This window comes from Salmo trutta, chromosome 11, assembly GCF_901001165.1.
Source record: "Salmo trutta chromosome 11, fSalTru1.1, whole genome shotgun sequence".
In the NCBI taxonomy this organism is placed as follows: Eukaryota; Metazoa; Chordata; class Actinopteri; order Salmoniformes; family Salmonidae; genus Salmo; species Salmo trutta.
Genome location: NC_042967.1, coordinates 12173895 through 12193063, shown reverse-complemented (window position 1 = coordinate 12193063; position 19169 = coordinate 12173895). Strand labels below are relative to the sequence as shown.

At 51.8% G+C, this 19169-nt stretch overlaps 1 protein-coding gene across 1 annotated transcript in view; it reads left to right on the top strand.

The window, feature by feature from the left end:
- Window positions 1-19169, top strand: part of LOC115202219 (protein FAM160A1) — a 58177-nt gene that overhangs the window by 20868 nt on the left and 18140 nt on the right. Inside the window, exons 4-10 of the mRNA XM_029766201.1 lie at window positions 679-990; window positions 1169-1368; window positions 1464-1635; window positions 3653-3898; window positions 4045-4212; window positions 17938-18017; window positions 18481-18683. Of these exons, the coding sequence (XP_029622061.1) occupies window positions 679-990; window positions 1169-1368; window positions 1464-1635; window positions 3653-3898; window positions 4045-4212; window positions 17938-18017; window positions 18481-18683 (1381 nt within the window). The remainder of the gene's footprint in view (window positions 1-678; window positions 991-1168; window positions 1369-1463; window positions 1636-3652; window positions 3899-4044; window positions 4213-17937; window positions 18018-18480; window positions 18684-19169) is intronic.

Below are 19169 nucleotides of genomic sequence, written 5' to 3'. Positions count from 1 at the left end.
AATTCCGCAGGCAACAGTGGAATTGGAACACCACAACCCCAAGTTATACACAATTGTAACTGCCTGGGCTTGAGATATTATATTGACATGACTCAGGCAAATGTAATCTTCGTAAAATCACAAACGACGCATCAGCTTTCCCCGATTTATTTCCCGTAGGACTTGAGTTGTATTCTCTCTCAGATCTTCCTCTTGTAATAGACTGTTGTGTTCGTCTAGATCAATAAAGGCAGCAGCAGGCCGTCTGATGATTATTAACTGTCACTTATGAGTCCTCCCGAGAGAATATTACCAACATAACAAACCGACATGTTTCAGTCAATCTAATTTAGCCTGAACATCATTGTAAGCACTTTGGCAGAGTTTGAGAGTGTTTGTCTTATACTCTGGTGTAGCCGCGATGAAATAACTTGCTAATTTGATTTCAACTGTTACGATGACAGTAGCAATGGCATACTGTAGTAGCTTTGTGTCTCTATTGTTAGTTGGTTTATTTAACCTTGCCCTGTCGAGGTTATCGAATAAAGACAATATTCAGTTCACTGCGAGAACTATCTCATCTTATTTGATCTTCTTCCTTGTAAAATGAAGGTGAAATTACCACAGATATCCTATTTATTCAGGTACTATGTTCATTTCTATGGACATCACCCTGTACCTTCCCTGTTGTCCCTTCAGGTGGTAAAGATCCTGGAGAAGCATGATCCTCTCCGCAGCAACACCAGCAGCAACATGGCTGCCCTCGGTGTCATCGGCCTCTCCAGCGGCGGCCCCATGCGTTTCGGCGGGCCCATCCCGGGGGACGAGGCCAGCGCGGTGCAGAACTACGTGGAACACATGCTGTTCCTGCTCATGGAGGAGGACGCCGGCCAGGCGGGAGCCATGGGACCCATCCTGGAGTTTGTGGTGATGGAGAACGTCATGGAGAGGCTCTTCCTGTGGAGCCTGAGGCGACAGTTTACTGATGATATGAAACTGGAGCAGCTCAAGGTAGGTGTAGAGGTTAGAGACTGTGGTCGGTAACTGGAGGGTTGGAGGGTTGATTCCCTGGTCTGACAGGGAAATCTGTCAGGATGTGAGGAGGGGAGGAGGGTGTCTCGGGGGGTTGGGATAAAGGAAAAAGACATCTCAGTGACAACTGACAATAAAGTCATCTTTTTCTTCTAAGATGTACGAGATGATTGTGGGCCAGGCGCGGCAGCCCTTACTGCACCACAAACCTGTGTTACGCCCCTTAATGATGCTCCTGTCGTCGTGCTCGGGGACAGCTGGCCCGGAGGTGGAGGCTGAGCTGGTGTCATTACTCAACCAACTGTGCTGTGTCCTGGCCAAGGACCAGTCTGTCCTGGAGCTCTTCTTCCATACAAGGTGAGTTTCTCGCCTTACAATGTAAAGCGCTTTGTGATACTGGAAAAGCTCTATAGAAATCCCATCAATTTTTATGATGCTGATTATTATTACAGCGAGGACCAGGGGGCGGCCAACTTCCTGATCTTCTCCCTGCTGATCCCCTTCATCCACCGGGAGGGCCTGGTGGGCCAGCAGGCCCGGGACGCCCTGCTCCTCATCATGTCACTGTCTGCAGAGAACCAGCGCGTGGCCCAGCACATCGCAGAGAACACCTACTTTTGTCCGGTGAGGAGATGTGTCTGTCTGTCTTTATGATACTGTTGTCTTGCTTCTTTTGGTCTCTTTCACGTTCTGTCTGGGATTTGTGACTCTCGTTTTATGGCTCTGTATTTCTGTTTCTTAGGTCTCACTGTCCCTTTGCCTTTCTCTTGTTCTCTTTGTTTAGACTTTGTCCCCCCCCCTCTCTCTCTCCTCTCTCTCTATCTCCTCTGTATACATGTCATATGGATGATTGAGTCAAGGGCAGAACAATGTCCTATTAACTCCTTGTACCAACTACCAGACAGGTTAATATCCCTGACCTCTCTTTGTCCCCTGATAGGCGTATGATATTCATAGCCAGCATATCCTTAGCCTACTGTATGTATAATAAATCAGGTTGAGGGAGAGTGGAGCTGTTGTATGTTAAACGTGTGGTATTCATATGCTTTTGATAATGTAACAAGCAACACACCTATGTTATTAAAAGGCTAAACTCAGCCCAGCTGTAAAAATAATTTATACACATCTTAGATTGTATATTTAAAATAAAATGGATGAACACTTAGGTCCATGATGATTATAAATGCTATTAATCGATTTGCACTAGACTGATGTCGTAACTTTGACCTGTGTTGTTGATTAGAATACTTATCAAACCATGCCACCATCTTGATGCATTAGCTCACCAGGGAAATCACTTGATTTTGGATGGTAACTCTAAAATCACACAGCCATACGTCAATGCCCATTGTTATTGATGAAGCCGGGCAACAGTTAAGTCAACTAGAGGTAAATCAGCAGGTAACTTAGTGGTTAGAGCGTTGGGCCAGTAACCGAAAGGTTGCTGGATCGAATCCCCGAGCTGACAAGGTAAAAAGCTGTCGTTCTGCCCCTGAACAAGGCAGTTAACCCACTGTTCCCCGGTAGGCCGTCATTGTAAATAAGAATTTGTTCTAGTTAAATAAAGGATCAAAAATAAATAAACTAGAGGTAAATCAACTAGAGGTCATTTTAGTAATGCTGCCTTTCTCCACTCGCTTTCAGCTTTGAGGGAGGGGGAGGGGTGGTGAAGCTTCTTGTGGTCGAATATTCATTAAGGTCTCAAAGAAGCTGACCTATCACATGCATAGATTCACACACTAGTCATTTGAGTGTGAGACCATGAAGAGAAGGGACTTGGTAGATTTATAACATACAGTACAGCTCAAAGCATGGAAGGGGAAAACATCATTTATATCTGCACCATAAAAACCACTAAGAGTGAAGCCAGTGAACACACAAATGCATAAAGGTCATTTGTGCCACACACTTCCCCACTCATAATTAATGTATGTTGCTCAATGCTCATATTTAATGTATACTGTAAATCATTAGCTATAACTCTCTAAAGTGTAATCCTCAACGCACCAGTCTGCCCATCTGAATGTTTTTACAGTATCCCCCACAGAACACTTGTCCTGTTGCGACTAGCATCTTCACTATCAAACACTTCTGTTAAGCTGTTGTGGACTGACTATCTAGCTTGGCAGTGCTTAAACAGTGTCAACATCATTTTTTTCAATCTCACCTGTACCGTGGAGAGACACTGTACAGGCTGCATGGATGATAACCAGTTATGTAACAGTATTTGACGTAATTGCACAGCAGGAGTAGGCTACAATACCTCTTTGTCACAGGATTACCAGCCTAGCTTCCTACTGTCTGTATAAGCCAATGGAGAGACAGGGATATACCTGTACCAGGAAGTCAGAACAGAGGCCCATTCAGTTCCCTGGTTTAGAGGCATCGCTCTATCCTGCCAAGGCATTTGAGCCCTTTGTGCAAAGTCATGGATAGTTATCTTTCACATGCACATAAGGAAACTCATGCAAAGATGAAAGGAAACACACAATAATATCAGATCCTAGTTATTCCCAGCAACTTGGACGCATACTGGTGATACCAGACCACAGTGTACAGTTTATATGGTGTAAGTAAGCAATAGCCTACTTGAAGGGGTTCCACTAAATGTGTCTCTCTCTCCTCTCTCCCCCTCCTCTAGGTGCTGGCCACGGGGCTGAGCGGTCTCTACTCGTCTCTGCCCACCAAGCTGGAGGTGCCCGGTGAGGAGTGGCACTGCCTCCACAGAGAGGACTGGCTACAGATGCCCACCCTGGTCCAGTTCCTCAACTCACTGGAGTTCTGCAATGCAGTCATTCAGGTGGCTCACCCCAGCATCAGGGACCAGCTGGTCAGCTACATCTACAATGGCTTTCTGGTGCCTGTGTTGGCACCGGCCCTCCACAAGGTCAGTATAAACACAGCATGGATCGCACAGTATTACATCCATCATTCCAGATCAATGTCAGATCAGTCACTACTTCCAGGAAGATTGGAAGGAAGGATGCAGCGTATTTGTGTCCAGCCTACTGATGGTTGTGTGTTTCTCTCTAGCTGACCCTGGAGGAGGTGATGACTACCACGGCCTATCTGGACCTGTTCGTGCGGTCGGTGTCAGAGCCGGTCCTGCTGCAGATCTTCCTCTCCTTCATCCTCCTCCACCGCCACGAGAACGTCCATATCCTGGACACGCTGGTCAGCCGCATCAACACACCCTTCCAGGTAACGTCCACATCCTGGACACGCTGGTCAGCCGCATCAACACACCCTTCCAGGTAACGTCCACATCCTGGACACGCTGGTCAGCCGCATCAACACACCCTTCCAGGTAACGTCCACATCCTGGACACGCTGGTCAGCCACATCAACACACCCTTCCAGGTAACTTCCACATCCTGGACACGCTGGTCAGCCGCATCAACACACCCTTCCAGGTAACGTCCACATCCTGGACACGCTGGTCAGCCGCATCGACACACCCTTCCAGGTAACGTCCACATCCTGGACACGCTGGTCAGCCACATCGACACACCCTTCCAGGTAACGTCCACATCCTGGACACGCTGGTCAGCCGCATCGACACACCCTTCCAGGTAACGTCCACATCCTGGACACGCTGGTCAGCCACATCAACACACCCTTCCAGGTAACGTCCACATCCTGGACACGCTGGTCAGCCGCATCAACACACCCTTCCAGGTAACGTCCACATCCTGGACACGCTGGTCAGCCGCATCAACACACCCTTCCAGGTAACGTCCACATCCTGGACACGCTGGTCAGCCGCATCAACACACCCTTCCAGGTAACGTCCACATCCTGGACACGCTGGTCAGCCACATCAACACACCCAGGTAACGTCCACATCCTGGACACGCTGGTCAGCCGCATCAACACACACTTCCAGGTAACGTCCACATCCTGGACACGCTGGTCAGCCGCATCAACACACCCTTCCAGGTAACGTCCACATCCTGGACACGCTGGTCAGCCGCATCAACACACCCTTCCAGGTAACGTCCACATCCTGGACACGCTGGTCAGCCGCATCAACACACCCTTCCAGGTAACGTCCACATCCTGGACATGCTGGTCCGCGTAACGTCCACATCCTGGACATGCTGGTCAGCGTAACGTCCACATCCTGGACACGCTGGTCAGCCACATCGACACACCCAGGTAACGTCCACATCCTGGACACGCTGGTCAGCCGCATCAACACACGCTTCCAGGTAACGTCCACATCCTGGACACGCTGGTCAGCCACATCGACACACCCAGGTAACGTCCACATCCTGGACACGCTGGTCAGCCGCATCAACACACCCTTCCAGGTAACGTCCACATCCTGGACACGCTGGTCAGCCGCATCAACACACCCTTCCAGGTAACGTCCACATCCTGGACACGCTGGTCAGCCGCATCAACACACCCTTCCAGGTAACGTCCACATCCTGGACACGCTGGTCAGCCGCATCAACACACCCTTCCAGGTAACGTCCACATCCTGGACACGCTGGTCAGCCGCATCAACACACGCTTCCAGGTAACGTCCACATCCTGGACACGCTGGTCAGCCACATCGACACACCCAGGTAACGTCCACATCCTGGACATGCTGGTCAGCCACATCGACACACCCAGGTAACGTCCACATCCTGGACACGCTGGTCAGCCGCATCAACACACCCTTCCAGGTAACGTCCACATCCTGGACACGCTGGTCAGCCGCATCAACACACCCTTCCAGGTAACGTCCACATCCTGGACACGCTGGTCAGCCGCATCAACACACCCTTCCAGGTAACGTCCACATCCTGGACACGCTGGTCAGCCGCATCAACACACCCTTCCAGGTAACGTCCACATCCTGGACACGCTGGTCAGCCGCATCAACACACCCTTCCAGGTAACGTCCACATCCTGGACACGCTGGTCAGCCACATCAACACACCCTTCCAGGTAACGTCCACATCCTGGACACGCTGGTCAGCCGCATCAACACACCCTTCCAGGTAACGTCCACATCCTGGACACGCTGGTCAGCCACATCAACACACCCAGGTAACGTCCACATCCTGGACACGCTGGTCAGCCGCATCAACACACCCTTCCAGGTAACGTCCACATCCTGGACACGCTGGTCAGCCGCATCAACACACACTTCCAGGTAACGTCCACATCCTGGACACGCTGGTCAGCCGCATCAACACACCCTTCCAGGTAACGTCCACATCCTGGACACGCTGGTCAGCCGCATCAACACACCCTTCCAGGTAACGTCCACATCCTGGACACGCTGGTCAGCCGCATCAACACACCCTTCCAGGTAACGTCCACATCCTGGACATGCTGGTCCGCGTAACGTCCACATCCTGGACATGCTGGTCAGCGTAACGTCCACATCCTGGACACGCTGGTCAGCCACATCGACACACCCAGGTAACGTCCACATCCTGGACACGCTGGTCAGCCGCATCAACACACGCTTCCAGGTAACGTCCACATCCTGGACACGCTGGTCAGCCACATCGACACACCCAGGTAACGTCCACATCCTGGACACGCTGGTCAGCCACATCGACACACCCAGGTAACGTCCACATCCTGGACACGCTGGTCAGCCGCATCAACACACCCTTCCAGGTAACGTCCACATCCTGGACACGCTGGTCAGCCGCATCAACACACCCTTCCAGGTAACGTCCACATCCTGGACACGCTGGTCAGCCGCATCAACACACCCTTCCAGGTAACGTCCACATCCTGGACACGCTGGTCAGCCGCATCAACACACCCTTCCAGGTAACGTCCACATCCTGGACACGCTGGTCAGCCGCATCAACACACGCTTCCAGGTAACGTCCACATCCTGGACACGCTGGTCAGCCACATCGACACACCCAGGTAACGTCCACATCCTGGACATGCTGGTCAGCCACATCGACACACCCAGGTAACGTCCACATCCTGGACACGCTGGTCAGCCGCATCAACACACCCTTCCAGGTAACGTCCACATCCTGGACACGCTGGTCAGCCGCATCAACACACCCTTCCAGGTAACGTCCACATCCTGGACACGCTGGTCAGCCGCATCAACACACCCTTCCAGGTAACGTCCACATCCTGGACACGCTGGTCAGCCGCATCAACACACCCTTCCAGGTAACGTCCACATCCTGGACACGCTGGTCAGCCGCATCAACACACCCTTCCAGGTAACGTCCACATCCTGGACACGCTGGTCAGCCGCATCAACACACCCTTCCAGGTAACGTCCACATCCTGGACACGCTGGTCAGCCGCATCAACACACCCTTCCAGGTAACGTCCACATCCTGGACACGCTGGTCAGCCGCATCAACACACCCTTCCAGGTAACGTCCACATCCTGGACATGCTGGTCCGCGTAACGTCCACATCCTGGACATGCTGGTCAGCGTAACGTCCACATCCTGGACACGCTGGTCAGCCACATCGACACACCCAGGTAACGTCCACATCCTGGACACGCTGGTCAGCCGCATCAACACACCCTTCCAGGTAACGTCCACATCCTGGACACGCTGGTCAGCCACATCGACACACCCAGGTAACGTCCACATCCTGGACATGCTGGTCAGCCACATCGACACACCCAGGTAACGTCCACATCCTGGACACGCTGGTCAGCCGCATCAACACACCCTTCCAGGTAACGTCCACATCCTGGACACGCTGGTCAGCCGCATCAACACACCCTTCCAGGTAACGTCCACATCCTGGACACGCTGGTCAGCCGCATCAACACACCCTTCCAGGTAACGTCCACATCCTGGACACGCTGGTCAGCCGCATCAACACACCCTTCCAGGTAACGTCCACATCCTGGACACGCTGGTCAGCCGCATCAACACACCCTTCCAGGTAACGTCCACATCCTGGACACGCTGGTCAGCCGCACCAACACACCCTTCCAGGTAACTTCCACATCCTGGACACGCTGGTCAGCCGCATCAACACACCCTTCCAGGTAACGTCCACATCCTGGACACGCTGGTCAGCCGCATCAACACACCCTTCCAGGTAACGTCCACATCCTGGACACGCTGGTCAGCCGCATCAACACACCCTTCCAGGTAACGTCCACATCCTGGACACGCTGGTCAGCCGCATCAACACACCCTTCCAGGTAACGTCCACATCCTGGACACGCTGGTCAGCCGCATCAACACACCCTTCCAGGTAACGTCCACATCCTAGACACGCTGGTCAGCCACATCAACACACCCAGGTAACGTCCACATCCTGGACACGCTGGTCAGCCGCATCAACACACCCTTCCAGGTAACGTCCACATCCTGGACACGCTGGTCAGCCGCATCGACACACCCTTCCAGGTAACGTCCACATCCTGGACACGCTGGTCAGCCGCATCGACACACCCTTCCAGGTAACGTCCACATCCTGGACACGCTGGTCAGCCACATCAACACACCCAGGTAACGTCCACATCCTGGACACGCTGGTCAGCCACATCAACACACCCTTCCAGGTAACGTCCACATCCTGGACACGCCGGTCAGCCGCATCGACACACCCTTCCAGGTAACGTCCACATCCTGGACACGCCGGTCAGCCGCATCGACACACCCTTCCAGGTAACGTCCACATCCTGGACACGCTGGTCAGCCACATCGACACACCCAGGTAACGTCCACATCCTGGACATGCTGGTCAGCCACATCGACACACCCAGGTAACGTCCACATCCTGGACACGCTGGTCAGCCGCATCAACACACCCTTCCAGGTAACGTCCACATCCTGGACACGCTGGTCAGCCGCATCAACACACCCTTCCAGGTAAGGTCCACATCCTGGACACGCTGGTCAGCCGCATCAACACACCCTTCCAGGTAACGTCCACATCCTGGACACGCTGGTCAGCCGCATCAACACACCCTTCCAGGTAACGTCCACATCCTGGACACGCTGGTCAGCCGCATCAACACACCCTTCCAGGTAACGTCCACATCCTGGACACGCTGGTCAGCCGCATCAACACACCCTTCCAGGTAACGTCCACATCCTGGACACGCTGGTCAGCCGCATCAACACACCCTTCCAGGTAACGTCCACATCCTGGACACGCTGGTCAGCCGCATCAACACACCCTTCCAGGTAACGTCCACATCCTGGACATGCTGGTCCGCGTAACGTCCACATCCTGGACATGCTGGTCAGCGTAACGTCCACATCCTGGACACGCTGGTCAGCCACATCGACACACCCAGGTAACGTCCACATCCTGGACACGCTGGTCAGCCGCATCAACACACGCTTCCAGGTAACGTCCACATCCTGGACACGCTGGTCAGCCACATCGACACACCCAGGTAACGTCCACATCCTGGACATGCTGGTCAGCCACATCGACACACCCAGGTAACGTCCACATCCTGGACACGCTGGTCAGCCGCATCAACACACCCTTCCAGGTAACGTCCACATCCTGGACACGCTGGTCAGCCGCATCAACACACCCTTCCAGGTAACGTCCACATCCTGGACACGCTGGTCAGCCGCATCAACACACCCTCCCAGGTAACGTCCACATCCTGGACACGCTGGTCAGCCGCATCAACACACCCTTCCAGGTAACGTCCACATCCTGGACACGCTGGTCAGCCGCATCAACACACGCTTCCAGGTAACGTCCACATCCTGGACACGCTGGTCAGCCACATCGACACACCCAGGTAACGTCCACATCCTGGACATGCTGGTCAGCCACATCGACACACCCAGGTAACGTCCACATCCTGGACACGCTGGTCAGCCGCATCAACACACCCTTCCAGGTAACGTCCACATCCTGGACACGCTGGTCAGCCGCATCAACACACCCTTCCAGGTAACGTCCACATCCTGGACACGCTGGTCAGCCGCATCAACACACCCTTCCAGGTAACGTCCACATCCTGGACACGCTGGTCAGCCGCATCAACACACCCTTCCAGGTAACGTCCACATCCTGGACACGCTGGTCAGCCGCATCAACACACCCTTCCAGGTAACGTCCACATCCTGGACACGCTGGTCAGCCGCATCAACACACCCTTCCAGGTAACGTCCACATCCTGGACACGCTGGTCAGCCGCATCAACACACCCTTCCAGGTAACGTCCACATCCTGGACACGCTGGTCAGCCGCATCAACACACCCTTCCAGGTAACGTCCACATCCTGGACACGCTGGTCAGCCGCATCGACACACCCTTCCAGGTAACGTCCACATCCTGGACACGCTGGTCAGCCGCATCGACACACCCTTCCAGGTAACGTCCACATCCTGGACACGCTGGTCAGCCACATCAACACACCCAGGTAACGTCCACATCCTGGACACGCTGGTCAGCCACATCAACACACCCTTCCAGGTAACGTCCACATCCTGGACACGCCGGTCAGCCGCATCGACACACCCTTCCAGGTAACGTCCACATCCTGGACACGCCGGTCAGCCGCATCGACACACCCTTCCAGGTAACGTCCACATCCTGGACACGCCGGTCAGCCGCATCGACACACCCTTCCAGGTAACGTCCACATCCTGGACACGCTGGTCAGCCGCATCAACACACCCTTCCAGGTAACGTCCACATCCTGGACACGCTGGTCAGCCGCATCAACACACCCTTCCAGGTAACGTCCACATCCTGGACACGCTGGTCAGCCGCATCAACACACCCTTCCAGGTAACGTCCACATCCTGGACACGCTGGTCAGCCGCATCAACACACCCTTCCAGGTAACGTCCACATCCTGGACACGCTGGTCAGCCGCATCAACACACCCTTCCAGGTAACGTCCACATCCTGGACACGCTGGTCAGCCGCATCAACACACCCTTCCAGGTAACGTCCACATCCTGGACACGCTGGTCAGCCACATCAACACACCCAGGTAACGTCCACATCCTGGACACGCTGGTCAGCCGCATCAACACACCCTTCCAGGTAACGTCCACATCCTGGACACGCTGGTCAGCCGCATCAACACACCCTTCCAGGTAACGTCCACATCCTGGACACGCTGGTCAGCCGCATCAACACACCCTTCCAGGTAACGTCCACATCCTGGACACGCTGGTCAGCCGCATCAACACACCCTTCCAGGTAACGTCCACATCCTGGACACGCTGGTCAGCCGCATCAACACACCCTTCCAGGTAACGTCCACATCCTAGACACGCTGGTCAGCCACATCAACACACCCAGGTAACGTCCACATCCTGGACACGCTGGTCAGCCGCATCAACACACCCTTCCAGGTAACGTCCACATCCTGGACACGCTGGTCAGCCGCATCGACACACCCTTCCAGGTAACGTCCACATCCTGGACACGCTGGTCAGCCGCATCGACACACCCTTCCAGGTAACGTCCACATCCTGGACACGCTGGTCAGCCACATCAACACACCCAGGTAACGTCCACATCCTGGACACGCTGGTCAGCCACATCAACACACCCTTCCAGGTAACGTCCACATCCTGGACACGCCGGTCAGCCGCATCGACACACCCTTCCAGGTAACGTCCACATCCTGGACACGCCGGTCAGCCGCATCGACACACCCTTCCAGGTAACGTCCACATCCTGGACACGCTGGTCAGCCACATCGACACACCCAGGTAACGTCCACATCCTGGACATGCTGGTCAGCCACATCGACACACCCAGGTAACGTCCACATCCTGGACACGCTGGTCAGCCGCATCAACACACCCTTCCAGGTAACGTCCACATCCTGGACACGCTGGTCAGCCGCATCAACACACCCTTCCAGGTAAGGTCCACATCCTGGACACGCTGGTCAGCCGCATCAACACACCCTTCCAGGTAACGTCCACATCCTGGACACGCTGGTCAGCCGCATCAACACACCCTTCCAGGTAACGTCCACATCCTGGACACGCTGGTCAGCCACATCAACACACCCAGGTAACGTCCACATCCTGGACACGCTGGTCAGCCGCATCAACACACCCTTCCAGGTAACGTCCACATCCTGGACACGCTGGTCAGCCGCATCGACACACCCTTCCAGGTAACGTCCACATCCTGGACACGCTGGTCAGCCGCATCGACACACCCTTCCAGGTAACGTCCACATCCTGGACACGCTGGTCAGCCACATCAACACACCCAGGTAACGTCCACATCCTGGACACGCTGGTCAGCCACATCGACACACCAGGTACGGGAGGGAGTCTGCAGGCTGAAGCACCTGCTCAGCACATGTGTCAACATCCCTTTTCAGATCCGTGAGCCTTCGTGCTAGCACTCACAAATACACACAACCGCACACATACAGTTGCAAAACATATTGAGTACTGTGCATATTTCAACCTAGAGTCTCCTAGTAACACTTAGTAGATAGCCTGGCCGCCTCAACCTGACATAAATTAGATCCTTCAGAAAGTTGTCTGTGAATCTTGCTGCTATGCTGTGTGAGTCATGTTTAAAATAACTGAGACTTGTTTTGCAGATAAATAGTTTCCCCAGAGGCCGTTTCCTAATAATTTAAACGAATATTTAAAATGTCAGTATCAAAGACAGCAGATAGTTATTGCGCATTGCCATGGAAACAATCTAATTAGTTGTTGGATTGATGATACAAGGCAAGTAAATATTAGGAAATGTGTCTAGTTCAAACAGGGGGAATTGCTGGAAAGGCTTCATTCATTAACATCCAACAGAGGCTTGTCAATTGAAACGTTCAAGGGCTCTCTTCACGGGACTACTCAACTGTGAAAAACGCTCCTGGGCTGATTTGTACTCTACAGGGTAGAAAACAACACTTCTCTGATACCTGCAGCCCATTTAACATTGATGGTTTTGAAAAGGATTTGATGTTTTAAACAACAACACAACTTAGATAACTAAGAAGGTAATTTTGGTCATGGTGGGCATCTGAGAGCTGGCTCAAAGAACAGTCTTTTATCTAAAAAATAAATCTGTTTAAAAGGCCTTGACAGGGAACAGGCCCCAAACCCTCATTATCAGAAGCAGGTTGTACTATAGCACTGAACCCAAAGCATCCTGTTTTTTAAATGTTATTTCACCTTTATTTAACCAGGTAGGCCAGTTGAGAACAAGTTCTCATTTACAACTGCGACCTGGCCAAGATAAAGCAAAGCAGTGCAACACAAGCAACAACACGGAGTTACACATGGAATAAACAAACGTACAGTCAATAACACAATAGAAAAAGTCTATATACAGTGTGTGCAAATGGAGTAAGGAGGTAAGGCAATAAATAGGCCATAGTAGCGAAGTAATTACAATTTAGCAAATTAACACTGGAGTGATAGATGTGCAGATGATGATGTGCAAGTAGAAATACTGGTGTGCAAAAGAGTAAAAAAGTAAATAAATAACAATATGGGGATGAGGTAGTTGGATGGGCTATTTACAGATGGGCTGTGTACGCTGGTCAGCCGCATCAACACACCCTTCCAGGTAACGTCCACATCCTGGACACGCTGGTCAGCCGCATCAACACACCCTTCCAGGTAACGTCCACATCCTGGACACGCTGGTCAGCCGCATCAACACACCCTTCCAGGTAACGTCCACATCCTGGACATGCTGGTCCGCGTAACGTCCACATCCTGGACATGCTGGTCAGCGTAACGTCCACATCCTGGACACGCTGGTCAGCCACATCGACACACCCAGGTAACGTCCACATCCTGGACACGCTGGTCAGCCGCATCGACACACCCTTCCAGGTAACGTCCACATCCTGGACACGCTGGTCAGCCGCATCGACACACCCTTCCAGGTAACGTCCACATCCTGGACACGCTGGTCAGCCACATCAACACACCCAGGTAACGTCCACATCCTGGACACGCTGGTCAGCCACATCGACACACCCTTCCAGGTAACGTCCACATCCTGGACACGCCGGTCAGCCGCATCGACACACCCTTCCAGGTAACGTCCACATCCTGGACACGCTGGTCAGCCGCATCAACACACCCTTCCAGGTAACGTCCACATCCTGGACACGCTGGTCAGCCGCATCAACACACCCTTCCAGGTAACGTCCACATCCTGGACACGCTGGTCAGCCGCATCAACACACCCTTCCAGGTAACGTCCACATCCTGGACACGCTGGTCAGCCGCATCAACACACCCTTCCAGGTAACGTCCACATCCTGGACACGCTGGTCAGCCGCATCAACACACCCTTCCAGGTAACGTCCACATCCTGGACACGCTGGTCAGCCGCATCAACACACCCTTCCAGGTAACGTCCACATCCTGGACACGCTGGTCAGCCACATCAACACACCCAGGTAACGTCCACATCCTGGACACGCTGGTCAGCCGCATCAACACACCCTTCCAGGTAACGTCCACATCCTGGACACGCTGGTCAGCCGCATCAACACACCCTTCCAGGTAACGTCCACATCCTGGACACGCTGGTCAGCCGCATCAACACACCCTTCCAGGTAACGTCCACATCCTGGACACGCTGGTCAGCCGCATCGACACACCCTTCCAGGTAACGTCCACATCCTGGACACGCTGGTCAGCCACATCAACACACCCAGGTAACGTCCACATCCTGGACACGCTGGTCAGCCGCATCAACACACCCTTCCAGGTAACGTCCACATCCTGGACACGCTGGTCAGCCGCATCAACACACCCTTCCAGGTAACGTCCACATCCTGGACACGCTGGTCAGCCGCATCAACACACCCTTCCAGGTAACGTCCACATCCTGGACACGCTGGTCAGCCGCATCAACACACCCTTCCAGGTAACGTCCACATCCTGGACACGCTGGTCAGCCGCATCAACACACCCTTCCAGGTAACGTCCACATCCTGGACACGCTGGTCAGCCACATCAACACACCCAGGTAACGTCCACATCCTGGACACGCTGGTCAGCCGCATCAACACACCCTTCCAGGTAACGTCCACATCCTGGACACGCTGGTCAGCCGCATCGACACACCCTTCCAGGTAACGTCCACATCCTGGACACGCTGGTCAGCCGCATCGACACACCCTTCCAGGTAACGTCCACATCCTGGACACGCTGGTCAGCCACATCAACACACCCAGGTAACGTCCACATCCTGGACACGCTGGTCAGCCACATCGACACACCAGGTACGGGAGGGAGTCTGCAGGCTGAAGCACCTGCTCAGCACATGTGTCAACATCCCTTTTCAGATCCGTGAGCCTTCGTGCTAGCACTCACAAATACACACAACCGCACACATACAGTTGCAAAACATATTGAGTACTGTGCATATTTCAACCTAGAGTCTCCTAGTAACACTTAGTAGATAGCCTGGCCGCCTCAACCTGACATAAATTAGATCCTTCAGAAAGTTGTCTGTGAATCTTGCTGCTATGCTGTGTGAGTCATGTTTAAAATAACTGAGACTTGTTTTGCAGATAAATAGTTTCCCCAGAGGCCGTTTCCTAATAATTTAAACGAATATTTAAAATGTCAGTATCAAAGACAGCAGATAGTTATTGCGCATTGCCATGGAAACAATCTAATTAGTTGTTGGATTGATGATACAAGGCAAGTAAATATTAGGAAATGTGTCTAGTTCAAACAGGGGGAATTGCTGGAAAGGCTTCATTCATTAACATCCAACAGAGGCTTGTCAATTGAAACGTTCAAGGGCTCTCTTCACGGGACTACTCAACTGTGAAAAACGCTCCTGGGCTGATTTGTACTCTACAGGGTAGAAAACAACACTTCTCTGATACCTGCAGCCCATTTAACATTGATGGTTTTGAAAAGGATTTGATGTTTTAAACAACAACACAACTTAGATAACTAAGAAGGTAATTTTGGTCATGGTGGGCATCTGAGAGCTGGCTCAAAGAACAGTCTTTTATCTAAAAAATAAATCTGTTTAAAAGGCCTTGACAGGGAACAGGCCCCAAACCCTCATTATCAGAAGCAGGTTGTACTATAGCACTGAACCCAAAGCATCCTGTTTTTTAAATGTTATTTCACCTTTATTTAACCAGGTAGGCCAGTTGAGAACAAGTTCTCATTTACAACTGCGACCTGGCCAAGATAAAGCAAAGCAGTGCAACACAAGCAACAACACGGAGTTACACATGGAATAAACAAACGTACAGTCAATAACACAATAGAAAAAGTCTATATACAGTGTGTGCAAATGGAGTAAGGAGGTAAGGCAATAAATAGGCCATAGTAGCGAAGTAATTACAATTTAGCAAATTAACACTGGAGTGATAGATGTGCAGATGATGATGTGCAAGTAGAAATACTGGTGTGCAAAAGAGTAAAAAAGTAAATAAATAACAATATGGGGATGAGGTAGTTGGATGGGCTATTTACAGATGGGCTGTGTACAGCTGCAGCGATCGGTAAGCTGCTCAGATAGCTGATGCTTAAAGTTAGTGAGGGAGATATAATTCTCCAGCTTCAGTGATTTTTGGAATTCGTTCCAGTCATTGGCAGCAGAGAACTGGAATGAAAGGCCGCCAAAGGAGGTGTTGGCTTTGGGGGTGACCAGTGAGATATACCTGCTGGAGTGCGTGTCATGGGTGGGTGTTGTTATGGTGACCAGTGAGCTGAGATAAGGCAGAGCTTTACTTAGCAAAGACTTATAGATGACCTGGAGCCAGTGGGTCTGGCGACGAATATGTAGCGAGGGTCAGCCGACGAGAGCATACAGGTCGCAGTGGGGGGTGGTATATGGGGCTTTGGTGACAAAACGGACGGCACTGTGATAAACTGCATCCAGTTTGCTGAGTAGAGTGTTGGAGGCTATTTTGTAAATGACATCGCCGAAGTCGAGGATCGGTAGGATAGTCAGTTTTATGAGGGTATGTTTGGCAGCGTGAGTGAAGGAGACTTTGTTGCGAAATAGGAAGCCGATTCTAGATTTGATTTTGGATTGGAGATGCTTAATGTGAGTCTGGAAGGAGAGTTTACAGTCTAACCAGACACCTAGGTATTTGTAGTTGTTCACATATTCTAAGTCAGAACCGTCCAGAGTAGTGATGCTAGTCGGGCGGGCAGCGAACGGTTGAAGAGCATGCATTTAGTTTTACTTGTATTTAAGAGCAGTTGGAGGCCACGGAAGGAGAGTTGTATGGCATTGAAGCTCATCTGGAGGTTAGTTAACACAGTGTCCAAAGAACGGCCAGAAGTATACAGAATGGTGTCGTCTGCTTAGAGGTGGATCAGGGAATCACCCACAGCAAGAGCGACATCGTTGATATATACAGAGATAAGAGTCGGCCCGAGAATTGAACCCTGTGGTACCCCCATAGAGACTGCCAGAGGTCCGGACAACAGGCGCTCCGATTTGACACACTGAACTCTATCTGAGAAATAGATGATGAGACAGGCGAGGCAGTCATTTGAGAAACCAAGGCTGTTGAGTCTGCCGATAAGAATGCGGTGATTGACAGAGTCGAAAGCCTTGACCAGGTCGACTCACTGTTGGTGAGTCGCCCTATTCTAAACCCTCAAATGGACAGACATTTCCCTACACTCCCTCATTATTCAGCTGTCAGCAACTCAGACAGATAGGCATACACCTGTTTCCACACGATTCAACCTAATCAAGACATACCCCATGCCTAAAACATAACTCATTAAGGACCTAGGGGCACTATTGCCTGGTTACATGCCAACTATGTGAAGTTGCATCAGGGATACTTACAAAACAAGTATCAACAAAAGCTGTGACTTCAGGCTGTCCATGGTCACTCGGCAACATTTAAACAGGTACGATGCTAGGTGCAGCCATTTTGAAATTCAGCCTTGGTAATCCGTTACTTGTTAATCCAGCCCTGCGATGTATTCCGGTCCTCTGAGGCCTTTATTTCATCATCTTGTGATGTTTATCTTTTTGGTGTTTTCCAGCTGGGTACTGTGTCTCTGGCTCTGTTCCAGACTCTCATTGGACTGTACTGTGAGGATGTGATGCTGCAGCTCATCTTGAGGTGAGTGGGTGGGGCCTGTTCTATGCATGTTCATGATAATATTATATGGAACATTTGGGGTGTATGATGTCTTTCTCTGTATACCTAGTTGAGGTATGCACATACACACACACACACACACACACACACACACACACACACACACACACACACACACACACACACACACACACACACACACACACACACACACACACACACACACACACACACACACACACACACTTAGAAATGCAGTTTCTCCTCTCAGCTAAGCCTCATTGTCTTACTGTAAATCATGGTACAGCTGATTGGTTTACCATGTGATGAGCCCTTACTCCGCTTTTTCTCCTTAACACCCAAACACCGACCCATCTGCATTTCTTGGTACAGCCACAACCCGCCGTCCTCCCCCTAACCCCAGTCTCAGTTCCCCCTGCTGGGGCTCCCTAACAGGATCTACCCCCCTCCTCTGGTTCTCCAGGTACCTGATCCCCTGTAATCACATGATGCTGAGCCAGAGACGCGTGGTGAAGGAGAGAGACTTCTACTCTGTGTCGGCCGCTAAGATCCTGGCGCTCACACCCTCCTGCTGCTCCCCCGAACACAGCCCCCCACCCCTCAGACAGCTGGACTCCATCCTCTGGTCAAAGGGTACAGACAACAGTCCTAACACTGGCACCATGGGTAAGATAGGTTCACTGGAGATTTCTAGCTGGCTCTGTACTTTATATATGCCTATCACTAGGGCAAGACAATGTAACATGCCACATGCAGAAGTAAAGTGGAATTAACCCCCTATTTACCCAGTTGCTTTGTATTTGAAGGTGATCTTTTGAATCCCTCAATGGTTCTCAGAGAATAAACTGTTACTTCTGAAGGATTTTAACAATGGGTTTCATTATTTTAGGTCGAGAGATAGACAATCTAGTTTCCTTTGTTTCAAGTGGCCTGAATATTTGTGTTTGGGATTTTAGGCCATGTGCTGCAGCTTAGTCTGAGTAGACGAAACGAATTAAGATCACATTTGATCCTAATCTGATTCACACTTCCCTCTCTTCTGTATTCACAATCGCAGCTTCAATGAGCTCTACGCTGAGCCAAAATCTCCCAACACACAAAAAGTTCCTTCACTGAGTTGCGACTAGTCATAACATTGTTGGTGGCGAGCGC